The sequence below is a fragment of the Penicillium psychrosexuale genome, assembly GCF_028828465.1.
Source record: "Penicillium psychrosexuale strain IBT 29551 chromosome Unknown utg000002l, whole genome shotgun sequence".
NCBI lineage: Eukaryota > Fungi > Ascomycota > Eurotiomycetes > Eurotiales > Aspergillaceae > Penicillium > Penicillium psychrosexuale.
This window is the reverse complement of record NW_026643187.1, coordinates 4,965,934-4,984,280: the sequence shown is the minus strand read 5'-3', so window position 1 is coordinate 4,984,280 and position 18,347 is coordinate 4,965,934. Positions and strand designations below refer to the sequence as shown.

Below are 18,347 nucleotides of genomic sequence, written 5' to 3'. Positions count from 1 at the left end.
CCCTACACAAAGTCGACGTGTCGGTTCGTTTGAGAGAGTCGCTGACCCGGCAAATCTTCTTTCATTATCGCCGTCGTCGTTTGCGATTCCCATTCCGCTGAAGTCGTACACTCTCTCGTCTGTTGCGGTTGCTGAGGAAGCGACAGCGTCGAAGTTTGCTTGTCTAGTTCTCTCCGTCGGTTTTCCCCTTACTTGTTGGGTTTTGTTCTCGTGGAATTGTGGGGACCACCATATCCAACATCGGAAGATGGATGAAGGAAATCTCCAGTGGAGATGGGTGAATGGGGAAGAAGAAAATATGGAGAGGGTCTTTGGTCTATATGGTTAACGGCGTCTGGAGTCGAAGGTGGGGTCTTTGTAAGTGAGAGTAATGTGAGAGAAGTCGAAGAATGGTTCAATATGCTACATGCAGTTGTAGCCATAGTATCACGAAAGCCTTTAGCAACTGAGATAAGCTCTTGTCAAGTAAAATATAATCGTCAAGCTCTGAGATGTCCAGACCGGCGGAGCTGCGAACAGTTAGGGGCCATTCCAATGGACCAGTTTTTGAAGCAGTTGTTAACGATGAAGTATACTGATAAGAAGCTGGGCTTTCTGATAGCCCTGCGGGGATTGCGGCGTGAAGATAGCATAGCCGAAAGAGGGAAGAAAAGTATGAATTAAGGCATTTCGTCCCCGGGACGCCAAGCTTTTCCACCCGTGGATCATCCAAGGCTAATTGAACGTAATATGGAAAACTCAAAACATCCCTTCCTTTTCCCATAAATCATCACAACAATGGAAAGTGCTACCGCCTCACAATTACAGAGCTTTAATGCCCTCCAGCGCCCGGAGCGGGACGCATCCGGCAGACGCAACCACTACCATTTCGCCGTAAAGGCTCTCCCCGGCGTCTCAGGCGAAGCCGTATTCTCCGCGAATCCATACAACAACCACCACGATTGCGAGGGCCGATCCAGAATCTCCCCTCTCTCACCAGACGAGCAGGCCAAAATTATCGTCCCTTTGCTACTAGAGGCATTCGTCAACCGATTCGACGAGCAGGGCATAATCCCCCAGATGGGCAGCAATATGGAACCATTCGCGCCGTTTACTTGGAGCACCACTGACGAGAGCCTTGCGCAGGCTGTGTCCCGTAGATGTCGGGCAATTGGCGTCAGATCTGATCTGTGTGAGGTTGCTGTCACTACCGCGGAAGAACTTCGCAGTGCTGAGGCGTGCTGGATGAAGTGGAGCAGAGCTTTGGTGGATGCAATGGCCTTGTATGATCTCCCGGATGATGGAGTCGATATGTTGAGATGAGCTGTCTGAATTGTGGTTTTACATAAGCCCCTGTATACGTTTTCGAGGTACGTGCAAGTCTCGTATTGCTCGAGTGAGTGTCAAGCCGCGAACGCTGAGTCTCATGGCCGAGAATGCGTGCTATTGATTGGTTTTCGAAACTCCTTACCCTTTTTTTCTCTTAATATGTCTTTACGATATTCGCCCGATGTCACAGGCTTTGATGGTGACGGCCATTTTCTACTTTATCTCATCATGTCAATCTTCTAGATATTTGAAAGATAAACAACTCTTCAAAATCAAGATTTGAGTCTCTTGTGTGGATCAGAAATGATACCACGATGCAGGGTAAACTAGGGTTGGCACCGCACGTGACCGCCACACAAATCAAAGATCCAAGGATTTTGAGGCTATTACAAGATTACATGTAACTATTTAGATGGAGAGTAAATATTAATATGAAATATTCATTTTTTATTTCTTGTCATCATATGAATATCATTATCATGTCTCAAGAACAATTCCCATAATGGGCCCGAGAACTAAACTCAACTCCCTGTGCAGGGAGGACGTAAATGCAAAGAGTACTTTTGTACCGCCTCTGGGGAAAAATAAAGCCGCTTAAAGAACAGGGAAAAAATAACGGAGAGGTATCACGTAGAACGCCGAAGGGTATGCAGCCGAAGGATTCAAAAGGACAGATCAAACAGGAGTCAACTGGGTGTGCAAAGCCTGCGAGAGAGCCTCCTCTTGACGCTTGCGCTCCATCTCCATCAAGTACTGGGCGTACTTGGACCGAGGGTTGTGGATACCACACTCAGTCTTCTGCTGTCCCTTCCAGCGACCAGCGCGCTCGTCCTCTCCATCGGCAACGGGCTGGGTGGAGTGCCAGTCACCAATGCTCTTGTAACCACGGTCAAGGAGCTCGTTGTAGGGCACATCGTTCTCCTGCACGTACTGCTTGACCTGAGCAAAGGACCAGTTGGCCATTGGGTTGATCTTGATGAGGCCGGCCTCGTCGACTTCGATGATGTCGAGGTCACCACGCTTGCCGCCTTGGCTGCGACGGCGACCAGTAAGAACGGCGTGGACATTCATCTCACGGTAGGCACGTTGGGCAGGCTCAACCTTGGCGACCCAGTCGTAGAGTTGGTCGTCGACTTCCCAGAGCTTGGCACCGTACTTGGCTTCGAATTCGGCAGTGGTGTCGACGCCAGCGGGCTTGTAGATGTGCACATTGTTGTTGGGGTACTTGCGGCGCACACGGTCGACCAGGGCCATGGTCTCATCGAAGTGATAAAGAGTGTCGAGGAAGATGAGATCAACCATCTGGGGACGTGGCACCTCCAGCTTCGACAACATGTCCAAGGTGACGAGACCTGTGAGACCAAAGGCAGTGGTCTGGAAGAGATGAGGAAGTGAAGTAATGCACCATCTCAAGATCTCTGTAAGGAAGAGTCAGATGAAGGGTCTTCAGAAAGAGGGGTCAATGGATATCAAGTACGAACCTTGAGGCTCGAGGAACTGCAACTGGCGGTTGAGGAACTGAAGATGGGGCTTGGTGAAGACAATCTCGGGGACATAGTCCTCGCTAGAACCAGAACCAGCACTGACATAACCAGACTCAGTCATGTTATCATGGCTGTCAATGCCCTCCATCTCAGAGGAGTAGTTGGTGGGCATCTTAGCTGGCATAATGTAAGATGGGGTGGCACTGTGATGACGTTGGTAGTGAATGGATGGTTGAAAATAGAATTGAATGTGCGGAGAGGTAGGAGAGTAAGAAGAACAAAGTCACAGATGACAATGAGAGACGAGAATATAAGAACAGCAGGGGCAATCACATCATCCGGAGATCCGTCCCTAACATAGTCTTCATCGGATATTCTTCATTTCAAACCTCCATGAATGCCATTGGCCAATGGACAGAGTGGGGACTGAAAAGACCCCAAGCACGCCATCGCCATCGATTGCGTGCTCGAATATTTTGATCTCACCGCCTTCCTAGATGGAAGAGAGGGTCATTCTCTGAAGGCGGTGGCGCCATGGGAGACGTTGTATGGCCAGACCCACGATATCGGAGACGGTTCTGCCCATGTTCTATAGAATGGCGTAGATGGTTGCTTATTGATTCCAACGACCTCGGGAAGCCATGGAGGTAACCTCCCGGATATTGGTAATTGACGATGACCAACCCAGTCGATGATACCTATGACTGAAAGTATTCTTCCAAGGTTTGGATCTTCCTAATCATATAATGTTAGCAGGTTTCTTGAATCGCCAATAACCTGAGCATACCGGATAGTTAGGAGAATCGTGATTATACTATGTACGGAGTATAGAGTACGTATTTTGGGCAGTATATTGTATCCATAAATAGATAGATCTGACTCTGAAGTCATCTCCTGAAGTCATGGTGGATCTGACGGGGTGCTTATACCCAAAATTGAGCTCATCTTATTCCTGGAGGTGGTCCATTTCTATCACCTCATTGACAATTATTCTGCCAAGCGGTAGCTCACGTGAGAGGGGAACATCAGTCACGTGTGTATTGGTGGGACCGAGTCCCACGTGCCGATCCGGCGCAAGTCGTTTTTGACTTCGGAAGTGTGGGATCTGTCAAGATAGCTTCCACTCGCGAATAACTCTGTACCAGATCGCTTCACTAGTAGTACATTATGGCAGATTCTACCCGTACCAGGCCGTCCCTCGGCCAAATGCGCAGCAGTTCATTCCTGCAGGACCACCAGCAGTACAAACCGATGGCTCCAATCACTCCAATCAGTCAAACCATCGGTGAGGTTCTGGCTAACCAGGTGAACGATCGCCTGATACTTAGCTCGAATCCAATCAAGCCAGATCCGGATAGGGTCACCGACAGCGGCATCATTCATAGCATCTTCAACCACCAAGAAAACCCTCTTCCAACCGGCACGTCGCAAATCGTCGCGACCATCTACTACAAATCAAACCACCCCATTCACCCCCACTACCATCCCGATTTAGGGCCCCAGAATAGTCCAGGCGACAAGATCCCAGCTCCCGAGGTGCCCAAAGGCTCTGCCCCGACACAAGACATGGACAAATTCCCACGGGAGCCGCCTGCCCTAGAGCCGGAGCCACTGGATCACCTGTACGGGCCATACGTCTCTCAGCTGTGCCTGACCAACTTCCTTCAGATCTTGGAAACCCTCCCCACGCCCTATCAGCGCATGAACACCTCGCACCGCTGTCTTGACCGCGACGAACACCCCCGCGTCGTGGAGGTCACATTCTCTCCTCCGCCAAACCCGGACTATCTTTCCTTCCCGGATCTGCGCAAGCATGAAAGCATCTGGCGCTTTGAGCGCGAGTGGAACGTCGAGGTTGTTCTGCAAAAGGAGACCGTCTTCCGTCGACACAAGCGCCTGGCAGTGTTTGACATGGATAGCACCTTGATTGAAAATGAGTGCATTGACGAAATTGCCAAGTTTATTGGTGTCGAGAAGGAGGTTTCCGTAAGTCCTTCTTGACATACTTCAATTCTCTATGCCAGCGACTAACATCACCGCAGGCAATCACTGAACGCGCCATGAACGGCGAACTAGATTTCACCGCGTCACTGAAGGAACGCGTCAGTCTTCTCAACGGCGTCTCCGCAGACGTCTTCGAGAAGCTCAAGTCTATCCTGACAATCGCCAAGGGCGCCCGTGAGCTCTGCCGCGCATTGAAGACTCTGGGCTTCACGATCGCAGTGGTGAGCGGCGGGTTCCAGCCCCTGGCCGCATGGCTCGCCGAGCAGCTCGGTATCGACATTGCCATTGCTAATCACGTAAGGCTCTCCTGTTTCCTACTATCTCCATTTCGTCCGATCTGACAATTCATCTAGCTCGAAATCGACGAGGCCACCCAAACCCTGACCGGCAAATTGGTGCCGTCCTACCCTATCGTCGACGCCGAGCACAAGCGCGCTCTGCTCAAGTCCATCGCCGCCGAGCACGGCATCCCCCTCTCGCAAACCCTAGCCGTCGGCGACGGCGCCAATGATCTCCTCATGCTCCACACTGCAGGCCTCGGCGTCGCCTGGCGCGCTAAGTCCAAGGTCCAGTTGGAAGCTCCCGTCCGCATCAACGGCGAGAGCCTTGTCGATATCCTCTACCTGCTCGGCATGGACAACGAGGACATCGCGGAGCTGACCTCCGACGTGCAATAAGTCCTTGAGTAGTTAAATAGGCAACACGCCGTTTTCAGTAGAGTATACACTACGTGTGCTGGCGAATCTTGCCCTGATATAACTTTTTTTTGGATAAACTATACCCCTCGAAAAGTCTAGCCTGAATCGGCGCTCATAGCTGGTTGCCGGGCTGGACTTGGAGATTTTCTTGTGTCCGAGAGTTGTGGAGTTTATGTCGGTCCTTGCCTTTAGCAGAGTCTGTGGCCGACGTGGATAAAACATATGTAGTACGGAGTATGGAATCCTTGTATAGCGTATGCATTTTAGCGCGGTTTCTACGTGCGGCGGGTGGCGGCGGGATGTAGTGGGTTAGGAACGGAGCAGGCCCACATTTTGAGATTTGATATAAGAAAAGCATCACTGGGTTGTTTTCCGTACGGCTTGAAATTAGGAATAGACAGAAATAGGCCACTAATGACTTTTCCAATGTTCATATAAAGTACAATTCCTGTGTTAAAATGTTGAACTGTTGAAAATGACAAATCCCTCTATAAAACCCCGAAACCAACAACCCAGAAGATGCAAGAAAGACAACGCCAAAGGTTAAATGACATATATGTGGCCAGAAGAGAAGAAAACAAGATTCCCAGAGTAGTTGAATCGATTTGTTCAGATGCAAACCATCTCACTGGGTAGCCTCGTCAGTGATAGCAGCGCTCTTATCAACAGTGCGCTCAGCGTTGCCAGGGGCAGCACGACGCTTCTTGAGAACGTTCTCGATGAACGCCTCGCCAGCCTTATAACTGCTTCGCACCAAGGGGCCCGAGGCACAGTACAAGAAGCCCATATCAAGGGCACGCTGGCGCCACATCTCGAACCGATCAGGAGTCACGTATTCATGAACAGCCATGTGACGCTTCGTAGGGCGCATGTATTGGCCGAAGGTCACGACATCGACGTTGACAGCACGGAGCTGGCGGAGGGCATCCCAGAGCTGGTCATCCGTCTCGCCGAGACCGAGCATGAGCGAGGTCTTCGTGACAAGATCGGGAACAGCTTTCTTCGCAGCATCAAGCACACGAATAGACTGCTGGAACGTGGCGCGGCGGTCACGGACAAAGGGCGTAAGCTCCTCGACAGTCTCAACGTTGTGTGCATAAACGTCCAGTCCAGACTTCGCGACCAATGTCGCCATCTCCGTGTCACCCCGGAAGTCACCCGTCAAACACTCGACCAGCATACTCGGCTTCTTCTGCTTGATTTTGATAACTGTCTCGGCAAAGTGGCGCGCGCCGCCGTCGGCCAGATCGTCGCGGTCCACACTCGTCAGCACCACGTACCCTAAGCTCCAGCGGGAGATGGCCTCAGCGGTGTTCTCGGGTTCGTGCGGGTCGAGCGGGGCGGGGGCTCGGGATGTCTTCACACTGCAGAAGCGGCACCCGCGCGTGCAGGTATCGCCCATCAACATGATTGTAGCTGTGGCGGAGGACTTGTCGCTGCCGCCCCAGCAGTCGGAGATGTTGGGGCATCGGGCCTCCTCGCAGACGGTGTGCAGGTTCAATCCTCTCAAATCTTTCTTTAAGCGCTGGAAGTTCTTTGAGTCTGGGATGGGAGTCTTCAGCCATTCGGGCAAACGAGTCATTTCCTTCTTGCGGCCGGCAGGGCCGACAAGCGCGGTCTTAAGGGCGTAGGCTTCCGCTGGGTCAAGGAGTTCATCTTGGCCTCCTGAAACAAAGTCTGAGAATGAAGGTCCTGCATTCAGCTTATCCTGGAACTTCGTAGGTTTCCGCCGTGTAGTTCCTGGGGTATTCGTGGCGGATGAGGAGTCCGTTGTAGCATAACCTCGGCGGCCAATGGGAGTAATTACTGTTGAGGCCGGGGATATGGTGGTTCTGAAAGACGACAGATGCCGTAGACTTCTTGTTGGAGCTGCCATGATGTGTGAGTGTGCTAAGTTCAACCGGTGAAAGCCGAACTGGAGTTTGTCTGCGCAATGGATCCCGCGGGAAAGTATGACTAAGCAATTTCGCCGCCCATCAGATCGGGAAAGTATCCATGGGCGAGAGTCTATCCTTGACGTTATACTTGGAATAAATACGATATCTTGTTTTTCCTCGAATTGTTAAGGGGGAATATTGGAAGTCATTTGAAAAAATAAGACGTACAGGCGACTTTGTTTGCATGGCTAGGGACTTGTAATACTAGTTGATGATGATGCCAATTATTATTATGGTTGCTATTGCTATGCTATTGAAACACTAACTAATGCTTGATCCCAAACGCACGAATTTATCAAAGTTCCAAGTACCGCGCGATGCAAGGGTATGAGAAAAGCAAAAAAAAAAAAGAGGAAGAGAGTAGAAAGAGAATGGAAAGAGAGTAGAAAGATGGACAGAGCGGAAATTGTGGACAGATAAGGACAAAGAGAACTCAATGATTAGAGCGAGTAATGGTAGGGACACAGATATGAAAGGATATAAGGAGGACAGTCAGTAGGAAAAGGGTCTTGAGGAAAAGAGTGCAGGGAAGAATTGCAGAGAAAAGGAGAGGTCAAAACGAAGTATGAGCTTCAGTCTGTTTTAGAGAGAGAATGAGATGAACAGGGGCAAGGAAATTTTAGATGCAAGGAGTGATCAATGTTAAGCAGTGCTTTCGAGGACTTGGGCGAGAACTTCGACGGCTGATTTCAGAGTAGGATCTGATCGGCCGCAGATGGCGAAGAGCAAGTTGTCCACTATCCGCTCGAGTTGGCCCTGGAGCTCGGTGCTGCGAGAGCTGAAAAGGGGGTCTTTGGGCTTGGTTGCAGAGCCAGATGGTAGCTGAATTCCTAGGGTGGTGTATGCTTTTTTCGGGACGCCGTCGATGGCGTACACATCTTCGCGCGGTGGGATGGCCGGCTTGTTTCGGTGGATAGTTGATAGGGAGAGGAGGTAGTTTCGAGCGAGGAGCGCAGCACAGAGACAGTCGAGTAGGTTCTCTGTCACATCGGGGAATATAGTGCGGAAGGGTTTAATGAGGGTCTTCTCGTCGTTTTTGCGAAGGAATACCATGACAGGGGAGGCGAGGCGGAGCATATGGCGAGGGAAATCCTTGACAGAGTGTTCCAACTCATCTAGGGTCCATTCATGATCGTCCAGGGTCCAGTCATGGTGCCATATCCGAGGCTTTTCCTCCTCCTTTTCGGATATGATAGACGTCGGCCCCGGTAAGTGAGTCGTTGTTGGGAATGATGCTTTGGGGCTCACGCTGCCTGATCTGATTTCCGGTTGTGGGCTTGTTCCGCGCTCTCCCTGCGCGGGTTCAGGCTTCTCGCAGATCACAGTCGATCCGACACTGTCCGAAGAGGTCAGTGACCCTGGATCGGTATACGCATCGTCGTCGTCATGATCCACTTTGCTATCATCATAGCTATCAAAGGAAAACCCAGAGTTGCGAGTCCCATAGCCACTATCAGACATATCGAGCGGAGTGTCCGGGCTAAATGCGGATACTTCCTCTTGACGCTGATCTGGGGTTGTCGGTACGGTGTTTGGCAGCAAGCATGGCGGTGGAATCAGTGGAGGCGATGGTGACGATTGTCGAGCGATGTCGACAAGTTTCGGTTTCGTCTTGCTAGCGACAACAAATCTCTAGATGGGGGTTAGCTTTCAGTGGTACCTCACAGTAAGAGATTGTTGGACTTACCACAGGTTCTTCAAGGGCTTTTGCTCCCGGGATGATGTCCAGTTTTGGCATTGGAGGATCATTCTCAACAATCTGACACTTACGCCGATTGGTGAACTCCTTTGTAATGGTATTTCGATCGTCCACCTTGTCAACGGGAACACCTTGCAGCCATCTTTCACAGTATGAGAAGTTACTCGGCACCCAGCTAGCTTCACTCGAGACTGTCCCAGTCCGGGGTCTTTGTGGTCTTGGCGAGCTCCCGGGAACCACCACTCTCTCGCTATACACTGACTTTGGGGATGCTATAGAAGGTGCAATCTTCTTCGGAGACTGGACGTATGACTCCCGTTCATTGCTGGACTCGCACTGGCGTACGAACTCTGAGTGGGCTTCGTGAACATTCATGACATCTGTTCGCGGGTGGTTCTTCCAATCTGGGGGACGGTATGCTGTGTATTGTATTCTTTCTCCGATTTCAAGCGTCGCGACCGTCGGAGAAACTTCCTGTTTATTGGTACCAGACTTATCCTGCCCGTCACTTGATCGACCTGAACCATCCGAGGACTGCGCATCAAAGTAAGATAATTCAGGACCCGTGCTTGCGGGGCGTGATTCTGATATAGGCGGGCTGGGTAGAAGACCAAATCCCTCCAAGCTGCCACAAGTCAGGTTTTGGTCTGAGCGCCATGTTCGTAATGTGCGATCCGCCGCCGCTGTGAACGGCCTGCTTGGCCTTTCAGGAAAGTTGGGAGGAGGACCATCGAGAGACGCCGGTGATGTCGGAAGCATTAATTGAAATGGTTCTTTCATTCTTCGAACAGAGCGGAAAGGCGACATGCAACCTGGCCCCCGATCTGCGGGTCGCCGTGGTTGTGAGGTCGAAAAGTCATGCGACTCAATGCGCGGCATCACTGGTGACGGTACAAATGATAGTGAGGGCATCTGTCTGCTTCGCCTGCGGGGTGTATAGGTGGGAGACCATCGGCGCGGTGACGGGATTGGCTCGGCCATTGGCATCGTATCGTGGCTCAGTGAGGACGAGTTGGAGCCCTGATTTTTTATATGCGTTTGGATCCGGGCCGGAAACCATGCATGGCTAGGCATCTCTGTCGCACCAGAGTCCATATTGGACAATGGTATTCGCGGCTGAAGTAAGAATCCTGGTCTGAAATGTCGAAGAAAAAAAGCAAAACGTGTTGCACAAGAGCGACCCAGATGAGATTGCAATCCAGTTTGTTTATTGTTGAAGTCAAAACAAATGGGCATCAGTCCCTGCAGGGGCTCGATATGTCCTTATACAGCGAGTGTGGCGCTAGTCAGCTAATTTTAAGGTGGGTATAGTCATCGGGCTCAAATGCACATCCCTTGACAGGACTACAACCCTGCCATGAAAGCCGGAAAATGTTCAACGGGACGATTCCCCCTTCGAGCATAAAAAGAGGGTCCGTCGCCTGGCACGAACACTTGCAGTCGGGTTGTGTTAGGCACGGGCCAATGTAATAATAGTGGGAATGAGGTCGCGTCGTCCTTGCATTCCAAAGAAGATGAGCTACCAGGACAACGATGGGCAACAATTGGCTCCAGATCTCAATCTTTCGTCCTGCGGGAGCCCGTCAACGTGGAGAGACCCCATCCGCTGCCTCAGCTCGTCATAGCTGGGTCCGACTGGGCACTTGGAATGAGACATTTGGGATGCAAGAGGGGGGAGAAGTCAGCCATGGCGAATCAGGCCCTTGAGAAGGGCAACAGGATCGGCCAGAGGGTGTATTAAAGCGGGTCTTCATTGGATCTGGTGTCTCATCGCAACGGCAATCCACCCCTTCTTGTCAACTTTGGGCTATCCCTTGCATGAATCTGGTTCATACCGATGTTATTGTATGTTGTACATATCAGCATAGTTCATGGAGGGTTGGATATAAATGCCTGATGAGGGCTTGACCTGGTCACCATGGGCACGCAATTCGAGTCTGAATAGCCTGATAAACAGATTCATCTTGATTGATAGACCGGCGCAGCTGAGCTTGGTTGACCTATATGACGCTGACTAATAATGATAGATCGAACTCCCTGGTGGGTCTCATACACAACACGGCACAATCAGTCGATAGATGCATTTGAAACACTCGCTCTGTCTAATGATGAAGAAAGATCGGGGATATCTTAAGTAGGTTGCATTAGTTAGAAAGCCAAATTGGTTAGTTAGGATAGATCACACCCGGCCCGTGGATGGTTGGAGTCCGGAGATTATAGTCCAAACAGTGCAAACATTTCGTTATCAATCGATTAAGAAAAAAAAACCCTCGGAAGGAATGGACAACTTCGAAACCAACCTCCCATACTTCGTATGACAGCCTCATTCTTCCATTCCTGATGCTTTCTGAATCATTTGTGGCGTCGACGCTGTCATCCGCCAAAGCTCCGACAGCCTCACTCAGAGATGTAGGGGTCTGCGTCCATGAATTGCAACCTTCATCGATACTGCGATCGACTTTCAAGAAGAGCTCAACTTTGACCAATTGTCTAGCTGTCAGCCCGTCGCATATTTTTGCCGCCCAGGCAGACAAGGCTGTCATTCACGTGTACAACCGGGAGAAGGGTAACCAAGAGGGCATTGTTCCATTTCCAGAGCGGATACGCAGCATTGCTGTCGCTGGGGGCAAGTATGGTGATGTATTGGTTTTGGGCACCGAGGGTGGTCGATTAATTGTCTGGGAGGTATGTCAGATCTGATTGATACATTTCCTAATGCCACGCGTCTAACAACTTTTTAAGACATGTACAGGACGCCAAGTAGCCACAACCGCCTCCCATCTGCAACCAGTGACCTCACTCGTCGTCGACCCTACGTCTAACTTTATCCTGTCCGGCTCCGCTGATGCCAGTGTACATGTCTGGTCCTTGCCTGGCATTCTCTCGTTCTCCAAACCCGCTCTCAGCGCGACTCGCCAACCTACGAACTCGCCAATCCGAACTTTCTCCAACCACCGCGCAGGCATCACCTCCCTGGCTGTAGGACATAGCAATGGCCGCCATAACATCGTGGTATCAACCGCAAAAGACAACACTGCGATCGCGTGGGACTATCATACCGGTCGTGCACTGAGAACCTTCCTCCTTCCCTTATCCGCAACATCTGTAGCTCTAGACCCGGTCGACCGGGCTTTCTACGTGGGATATGAAGACGGCAGCATTCAATCGGTAGACTTCTACCGGAGCCAGTCTGCGCAGCATCCTCTTCACGATCCTTCATTACAATCAACACCCGCGCAGGTGTCCATGGAGGACCGCTGGCTCCCTCCCTCGGCTGAAACAGGCTCCGTGAAGACAATCTCCCTTACATATGATGGAACCACGTTACTCTCGGGCCACGTGAATGGCAAGGTGCTTTCTTGGAATGTCGCTCGACGGAAGTACACATCATCAGTTGCCGACTACACGCACCCGATCACTAACTTGGTCATGCTGCCTCCGGGTGGCATCCCTCACCCTTCTTCGGATTTGAAGAGGAAGGCCCACACTATTGTCAAGCCGCGCCATGATAGTGGCCATTCGGCTGCGAATCATGCCCCTGGCGCCGTCCCCGCAGAATATATGTTCCACACGCAGATCATCGCACCATCCGACTCCCGCAAACCAACACAATTTTCTCAGGCGCTTACTCACTCCTCTTTCCCTACCTCCATGATCGAAGATGGTCTTGCAGAGCTCGCGGCATTCCGCCAGCCTGCTAATGCGGAAGTTACCCGCGTTGCCTCAAGCACCGCGCCCGCCGGGGAGACCCTGGAAGACACAGCAGCCCGCGATTCGCAGGTCGCCGAGCTAGAAAATGAGGTGTCTGTGCTCAAGAAGAAGGTTGCGGTGAATGAGACTGCTCGCCATAATGCGGACGATGAGGTTGTACAGCTGCGCTCGGAGCTCACCAATCTGCAGGATTATGTCAATGAGCTGCATGAGAAGCAGGAGGCCGCACAACAGGAGAAGGTCCTGCGGCAAGCAAGGAAGCAGGAACACGAGACGAAGAAACGGGAAGCTTGGCTCGCTGCCGAGAAGAAGGGTCGCAATGGTGATGCAGTCATTCAAAAGATGGACATTGATGGTGCTGTGACCAGTGACTCGGATGATCAGAGCGACGAATAAAAAAAGCCTTGGATTTTTGATTGGCATGTCAATGGATCGGCGCAGGGTTTTGGATTAGTATATACTATATCATTTTGGAGCTTTCAGGTCAATAATAAAAATGTCCGCCACGTTCATGACTATGCATATGAGTGCAATTCATTACCCAATATTTTTTTCGTATCGCCTTGAGACGGTTCTCATCTATGTCTTTGAATGGATGAGCCTTAACCCTAAGTGTGTTCTTTTCATTGGGCAGCAGCTTAGGCTTATGTCCAACTTTTTACGAGCTACTTCGTATGCTGTTTCAATAATCAGCTGGTTCTGAAAACAGGGTCTCACATCTACAAGATGAGGTAAATACCTTGGAGGGGATGGTCTCATTTTCGGTCAGGGTGTTCGCGAGGCAACCCCAAAGGGGTAATGCAGGGCTTGCAGGGCTCTCATGGCAAGATGCGCAAGGGTGGGTACAATTGTCTCACAGAAGCTCTGCAAGCTTCTCTTCTCTTGTTTACCAAGGGCGCATCTCTATGGCAATCGAGCTTTAGCAAGGTCTCAACCCTTGAGTGTATATCATCTAGGTTCCTTTCCCGTTTCTCGCGCCGGTCCCTCCCGTCGGGTCTATGCGCAGGGGGTCGATCTATTCACAACTACATACTACATACAGAGATATTGGGTCCCAAGCAGAACAGTAAGGATTTTCGATGCCCTGTTGGGCATGAAGCATATAGCACTGCCAAACATAAAAAATTAACCTGATAACGTCAAAGACACGCACTCCGAGAAACTCGGAAAAGGAAAAATTCACGCCACCGCATGGCTTGATCCTTGTTCAAGAATCTCCCCCTCATCGATCTCCTTCATGATCTTAACCCCGTCAGTAGTTCCAATGCGATATGCTCCAGCCTTAAGCATGCGTAACAGAGTCAGAGCATTGTGTATACCGCCACTAGCCTTGATCCTGCAAGAGCACCCACACATCTCCGCCGCATGGTGCATAAGCTTAACATGCTCAGTACTCGTACCGCCATCCCGGCCCGTGCTAGTTTTGATAAAGTCCGCACCAGCCATACACGACACGATTGTCGCATCGATAAGCTGGTCCCTCTCAAACGTCGACGCCTCCAGAATCGCCTGGAGGATGATTGGCGACGGTGCGGCCTGACGCACCGCATGAATGTCCTTGTATACCTCCGTGTACTGACCCTCTTTGAGCAGGTTGTACCGGATCACCATGTCGAGCTCGGTGGCGCCCTGCGCAACGGCCTCTTTGGCGTCGCGTACTTTATCGGCTGTCTTGTGCGCGTCCTCCGGGAAGCCCACTATGCATGCGACCGCTGTGTTGCTGCCTTTGACGTGGCTTGCTGCGAGGGCGACGTGCTCGGGTAGCACGCACACGGCGGCGAATTCGTATTTAAGGGCTTCTTTGCACAGATTCTCGATCTGTGCGTCTTCCACTGGGCTCATCTGGAGGGTGTGGTCTATTGTGCGGTTGATTTGTGTTGGAATTGGCGGCTGGGACAGCGAGGGTTTCGGCAGTTTCTCCTTCATGTTGGCTATCTTTTGCGCCCATTCGGCGTCTGTTGATGGGATGGCGCTCATGCTAGCGGTTTGTGTAGTATGCCTTGGGCTGATAGCACGTCGCCGGCTAGGTTTAGGGATTCCTTCCGGGAATGTGTTCCAAGTCTCCTACTACACTATCCAAGGCTAGCATAGACAGAGGGGCTATCACGTGGGCCTTCTATGATCATCATGACGACCCGTTGACAGGATGTCACCTTGAAGAGGCGGTGTTGTGGCGCTAAGGAGTGTCTTGGGCTATCACTTTCGGTAAGTTCCGGTGATGTATCAAGTTCAATAGACGAGCATTAACCCGTAGTATATGTATTTCGAAGGTTGTTGTAGCATAGTACAAGGTTCCGCTGAATATCAAAAGTGCATTGTAGTCGCATATCACAAGCTTCCTGGCCAAAAAGACGACAAAACGAAGGACCCTGACACCGGAGATCTTGGTCCATTAACTTATTTTCTCTCCTCGGCGCTATATTTAAGCGGCGATTCAATCGCGTTGACTGTTCGCTTATTGGCAGCTCTTGCACTCCGGTCCACGAACATCATCCACACGTCCCACGCGCCGCGGACCAGATCCCGGACCACCGCCGCCACCTCCTCCACCACCACCTCCACCGAATGAGGTTGTGCTACCTCCCCAGCGAGGGCGAGTAGTATACTTGTTTCCCTGGTTTTTGATGTTGAACGAGGAGCTCTCGGCAGCGGCGTATGAGTCGAGCTAGAATAGGTCAGATTGATCCGGTTGCGGAATATGAAAGAGAGGCAGGCTGAAACGAGAAGAAAGGTGAAAACAATATGTCGCGTATAGATATGTCGCGTATAGTCACGTCTGCAAGAGGTACCTACCGAGAACAGCGTAGTGAAGTACAGGCCGAGGAAGAAGTAAATGCTCTCGACAAAGCGGGTAAGTCGCACGGTGAGCGGGGGGCTGTGGGCACACTGGTCAGCAAATCGGGTCTCTAGTCATTGCAAAAAAGGAAGAAAATCACCTCTGAAGAGCCTCCCCGTTGGAGAAATAGACTGGCTTTGGGGTTTTGGCAGACATGGTTGTGGTGGAGGGTGGTTGTTAGAATTGAAGATGTGAATGAGGTGGAGTGATCAACGTCGCCGGGCCGGGGTTCCACTATTTTTAGCCTCACCCTGTTCTTTTCTTCCACGTAGTACTAGTACGTAGTATACGGAGTAAAGTAGGTGTACATTGTATACAACATTAGTCTACGTGTTTCAAAATACTAATTGGTCTCAAATAATGATACTTTTCAATGATCATGTATATCTCGTTTCTAGGGGTATCTGAATGCTGTCTATGTACATGCAACCGTCGCTCGGAAATATATATAAAGAAATTTTTAAATCACTGCTTCTCGTCCACGGACACAGCGACGGCGTCCACTTGCGCAGCCACTTCGTTGCGGATATCATCCAGTCCATGGAAGCCCTCTTCAATCACCCATCGCTGGCCTTGGGGATTGTGCAGCACGTGGCAACTTGCACCAACGACCAGCAACCCCGGTGGCCGTGATCCTGCCTCTTCAAAGGCCAAGCACACGTGCTCCAAGGTCGAGCGAATAACACGTTGATCTGGACACGATGCCCGTTCGACAATCGCGCAGGGTGTCTCCTTGGGCCAGAGTTTGCGCGACTGCGAACCAGCGTCTTCTGCAGGGAAGGTAGTGAGGGACTCCACAAGAGCAGAAAGTCGGTGAAGAGCCATGAGGAAGACCACAGTCTGAGTAGGTACGTAGGTGGGAGGGTTTGGAGCAGCTCCCTTTCTGCCGGTTCCTGTACAAACAAGGACCTGGTCGGAGACGCCGCGGTGGGTTGCTGGGATATCGGCAAAGAGGGATGCACTCATGGCGCTGGTGATTCCCGGTAGCACTACCGGGGAATAGCCCTCCTTTCTGAAAAACTCGAACTCTTCCGCTCCGCGTCCATATAGGTATGGGTCTCCCTGTTTCAGGCGAAGGACTTGCCGTCCCTGCTTCAAAGCTGCTAGACCCATCATGAGGAATTCTTCCTGCGCTTGGTCTGCGTTGCCGGGGAATTTGCGTGCGATGTGGACTTCCGTTCTGCGAGGAATCAAGTCCAGGACTGGCGCGGGGACTAGCTTGTCTGCGAGGATGATGTCGGCATTGTGAATTGCGTAGTAGGTGGCGCGAGTGAGTAAATCTGGGTGACCGGGGCCAGAGCCTGCGAGGACGATTTTCCCCTTCTTTGAGGGGGTATCGACGTCGTTTGTGCCATTTATGGTGGCATTGCCAGATGTATAGGCCTTCAGAATGGCATCCATATCGGCATCGGTGATAGATACTAGCTTTCGGAGAGGCCAGTATTCACAGATCTGGGACAGCCAGCGTATCCTTCTTGTCTTTGCGGCGGCAGCATCGCCTTTTGTGACCAAGTTGTTGAAGGTGTGCTTTTGGCCTGTACTATCGTCGTCCTCTCTGTCGAATATGTTTTCTGCGAGCCCAGCGGCATTGTCCTCCTCCCACAGCCGTCTCCGCACAGCACCAATTCTGTCGATGGCCGTTCCAAGATTTTGGGGTAGGAAGGCAGCAATTTCCCTCCGCAGCCTGGATGCAAGCTTGCACCCCCGGCTGGAAGTAGTGATTCCAATGTGAAGGGGGCCGTCTGAGTAGGTGGAAAGTAGGGTGAAGGAGCATAATTCGGGGGCATCTGATACGTTCACTGGGATTCTGAGCCGCCGGCAAAGCTTCGAGATGTGTGGACCTAGTAGGAAATGTGAGTAAGAGCGGTTGGTGAACTGTACAAGCAGGTCATACTTAATGAGCTGTTGCTGCCCAAAGTGACAAAAACCAAGTCGACAATGTGATCAACTTCTTCTCTGCCCAGGGTTGTCAAGTCCTCGTCTTGGAATCCATGACGAACCCACTGGGCAGAGCCATTGGCAATATGTTCAGATAGAGTGAAATGCATGTCATCGGTCTCCGGCGCAATGATGATCGGCTTTGCGCCGACCTCGAGGCTCCTCGCACATCGAGCGGCGGCAAGAGGATTTGAACCGACAATCAAGTGGACTTGTGAGTCGGTATTCCACGCAACCATAAATGGCGCAGTTGGACTAGGATCGCATGAGGCGTCCTTCATGGTGAAGTATAGTAGAACGAAATGTCAAGCCCCGCCAATAAATCTAGTAAGAGATATGTCGGCTTGAGAGAGGTAATGGAGACCGAATTGCGGAAGGATCTTGAGTTCCGGGGCTCCCAGAGAATTGGAGCTTGTATTTAACAAAAAGACCACCCAATGAAGTGATTTCTAGACTTCCGCGGAGAAAGCGACGAATATCAAAACTGAGTAAAAGGCCTGTCACTATTGGTGATAACGGGCGATAAGGATTATCGAAGTGGGGGATGATCCTGGCACAATTGACGGTCTTAGAGGAAACCCTAAGGTTTGTAAAGGTGATCAAGAGTCAGAAAAAGGTCCTTGAGGTCGAACTTATACATTGACTCATATATAGCAAACGCACAACTCTTTCTAAAATTTTCTATACATCTTTATTGCCTAAAACGGTTAAAGGCAATTGCGTGCTTGTCAC

At 51.1% G+C, this 18,347-nt stretch overlaps 9 protein-coding genes across 9 annotated transcripts; 3 read left to right on the top strand and 6 right to left on the bottom strand.

Moving 5' to 3' along the window:
- Nucleotides 1-777: 777 nt before the first annotated feature.
- Nucleotides 778-1,302, top strand: N7518_003027 (uncharacterized protein; the record flags this gene model as incomplete). The annotated part of the gene is made up of 1 exon (XM_057183954.1): nt 778-1,302. One exon carries the CDS (start codon nt 778-780, stop codon nt 1,300-1,302), a length of 525 nt encoding a protein of 174 aa, XP_057045404.1.
- Nucleotides 1,303-1,983: 681 nt separating this feature from the next.
- met16 (phosphoadenylyl-sulfate reductase (thioredoxin)) lies at nt 1,984-2,976 on the bottom strand (the record flags this gene model as incomplete). The annotated part of the gene is made up of 2 exons (XM_057183953.1): nt 1,984-2,726; nt 2,790-2,976. The coding sequence occupies 2 exons, from the start codon at nt 2,974-2,976 to the stop codon at nt 1,984-1,986; spliced, it is 930 nt and encodes a 309-aa protein (XP_057045403.1).
- A 977-nt stretch (nt 2,977-3,953) lies between these two features.
- N7518_003025 (phosphoserine phosphatase SerB) lies at nt 3,954-5,473 on the top strand (the record flags this gene model as incomplete). The annotated part of the gene is made up of 3 exons (XM_057183952.1): nt 3,954-4,778; nt 4,835-5,092; nt 5,150-5,473. Coding segments are annotated over 3 exons (1,407 nt in total), but the record flags the coding sequence as incomplete, so codon positions are not given.
- A 646-nt stretch (nt 5,474-6,119) lies between these two features.
- Nucleotides 6,120-7,370, bottom strand: N7518_003024 (lipoate synthase; the record flags this gene model as incomplete). The annotated part of the gene is made up of 1 exon (XM_057183951.1): nt 6,120-7,370. The coding sequence occupies one exon, from the start codon at nt 7,368-7,370 to the stop codon at nt 6,120-6,122; it is 1,251 nt and encodes a 416-aa protein (XP_057045401.1).
- A 703-nt stretch (nt 7,371-8,073) lies between these two features.
- Nucleotides 8,074-10,225, bottom strand: N7518_003023 (uncharacterized protein; the record flags this gene model as incomplete). The annotated part of the gene is made up of 2 exons (XM_057183950.1): nt 8,074-9,063; nt 9,119-10,225. The coding sequence occupies 2 exons, from the start codon at nt 10,223-10,225 to the stop codon at nt 8,074-8,076; spliced, it is 2,097 nt and encodes a 698-aa protein (XP_057045400.1).
- A 1,245-nt stretch (nt 10,226-11,470) lies between these two features.
- Nucleotides 11,471-13,237, top strand: N7518_003022 (putative ribosomal assembly complex component Ipi3; the record flags this gene model as incomplete). Its single annotated transcript, XM_057183949.1, has 2 exons — nt 11,471-11,815; nt 11,873-13,237. 2 exons carry the CDS (start codon nt 11,471-11,473, stop codon nt 13,235-13,237), a joined length of 1,710 nt encoding a protein of 569 aa, XP_057045399.1.
- A 783-nt stretch (nt 13,238-14,020) lies between these two features.
- Nucleotides 14,021-14,818, bottom strand: N7518_003021 (2-deoxyribose-5-phosphate aldolase; the record flags this gene model as incomplete). Its single annotated transcript, XM_057183948.1, has 1 exon — nt 14,021-14,818. The coding sequence occupies one exon, from the start codon at nt 14,816-14,818 to the stop codon at nt 14,021-14,023; it is 798 nt and encodes a 265-aa protein (XP_057045398.1).
- Nucleotides 14,819-15,296: 478 nt separating this feature from the next.
- N7518_003020 (uncharacterized protein) lies at nt 15,297-15,833 on the bottom strand (the record flags this gene model as incomplete). The annotated part of the gene is made up of 3 exons (XM_057183947.1): nt 15,297-15,506; nt 15,635-15,716; nt 15,778-15,833. The coding sequence occupies 3 exons, from the start codon at nt 15,831-15,833 to the stop codon at nt 15,297-15,299; spliced, it is 348 nt and encodes a 115-aa protein (XP_057045397.1).
- Nucleotides 15,834-16,142: 309 nt separating this feature from the next.
- Nucleotides 16,143-17,896, bottom strand: N7518_003019 (putative siroheme synthase; the record flags this gene model as incomplete). The annotated part of the gene is made up of 2 exons (XM_057183946.1): nt 16,143-17,518; nt 17,572-17,896. 2 exons carry the CDS (start codon nt 17,894-17,896, stop codon nt 16,143-16,145), a joined length of 1,701 nt encoding a protein of 566 aa, XP_057045396.1.
- Nucleotides 17,897-18,347: the final 451 nt, after the last annotated feature.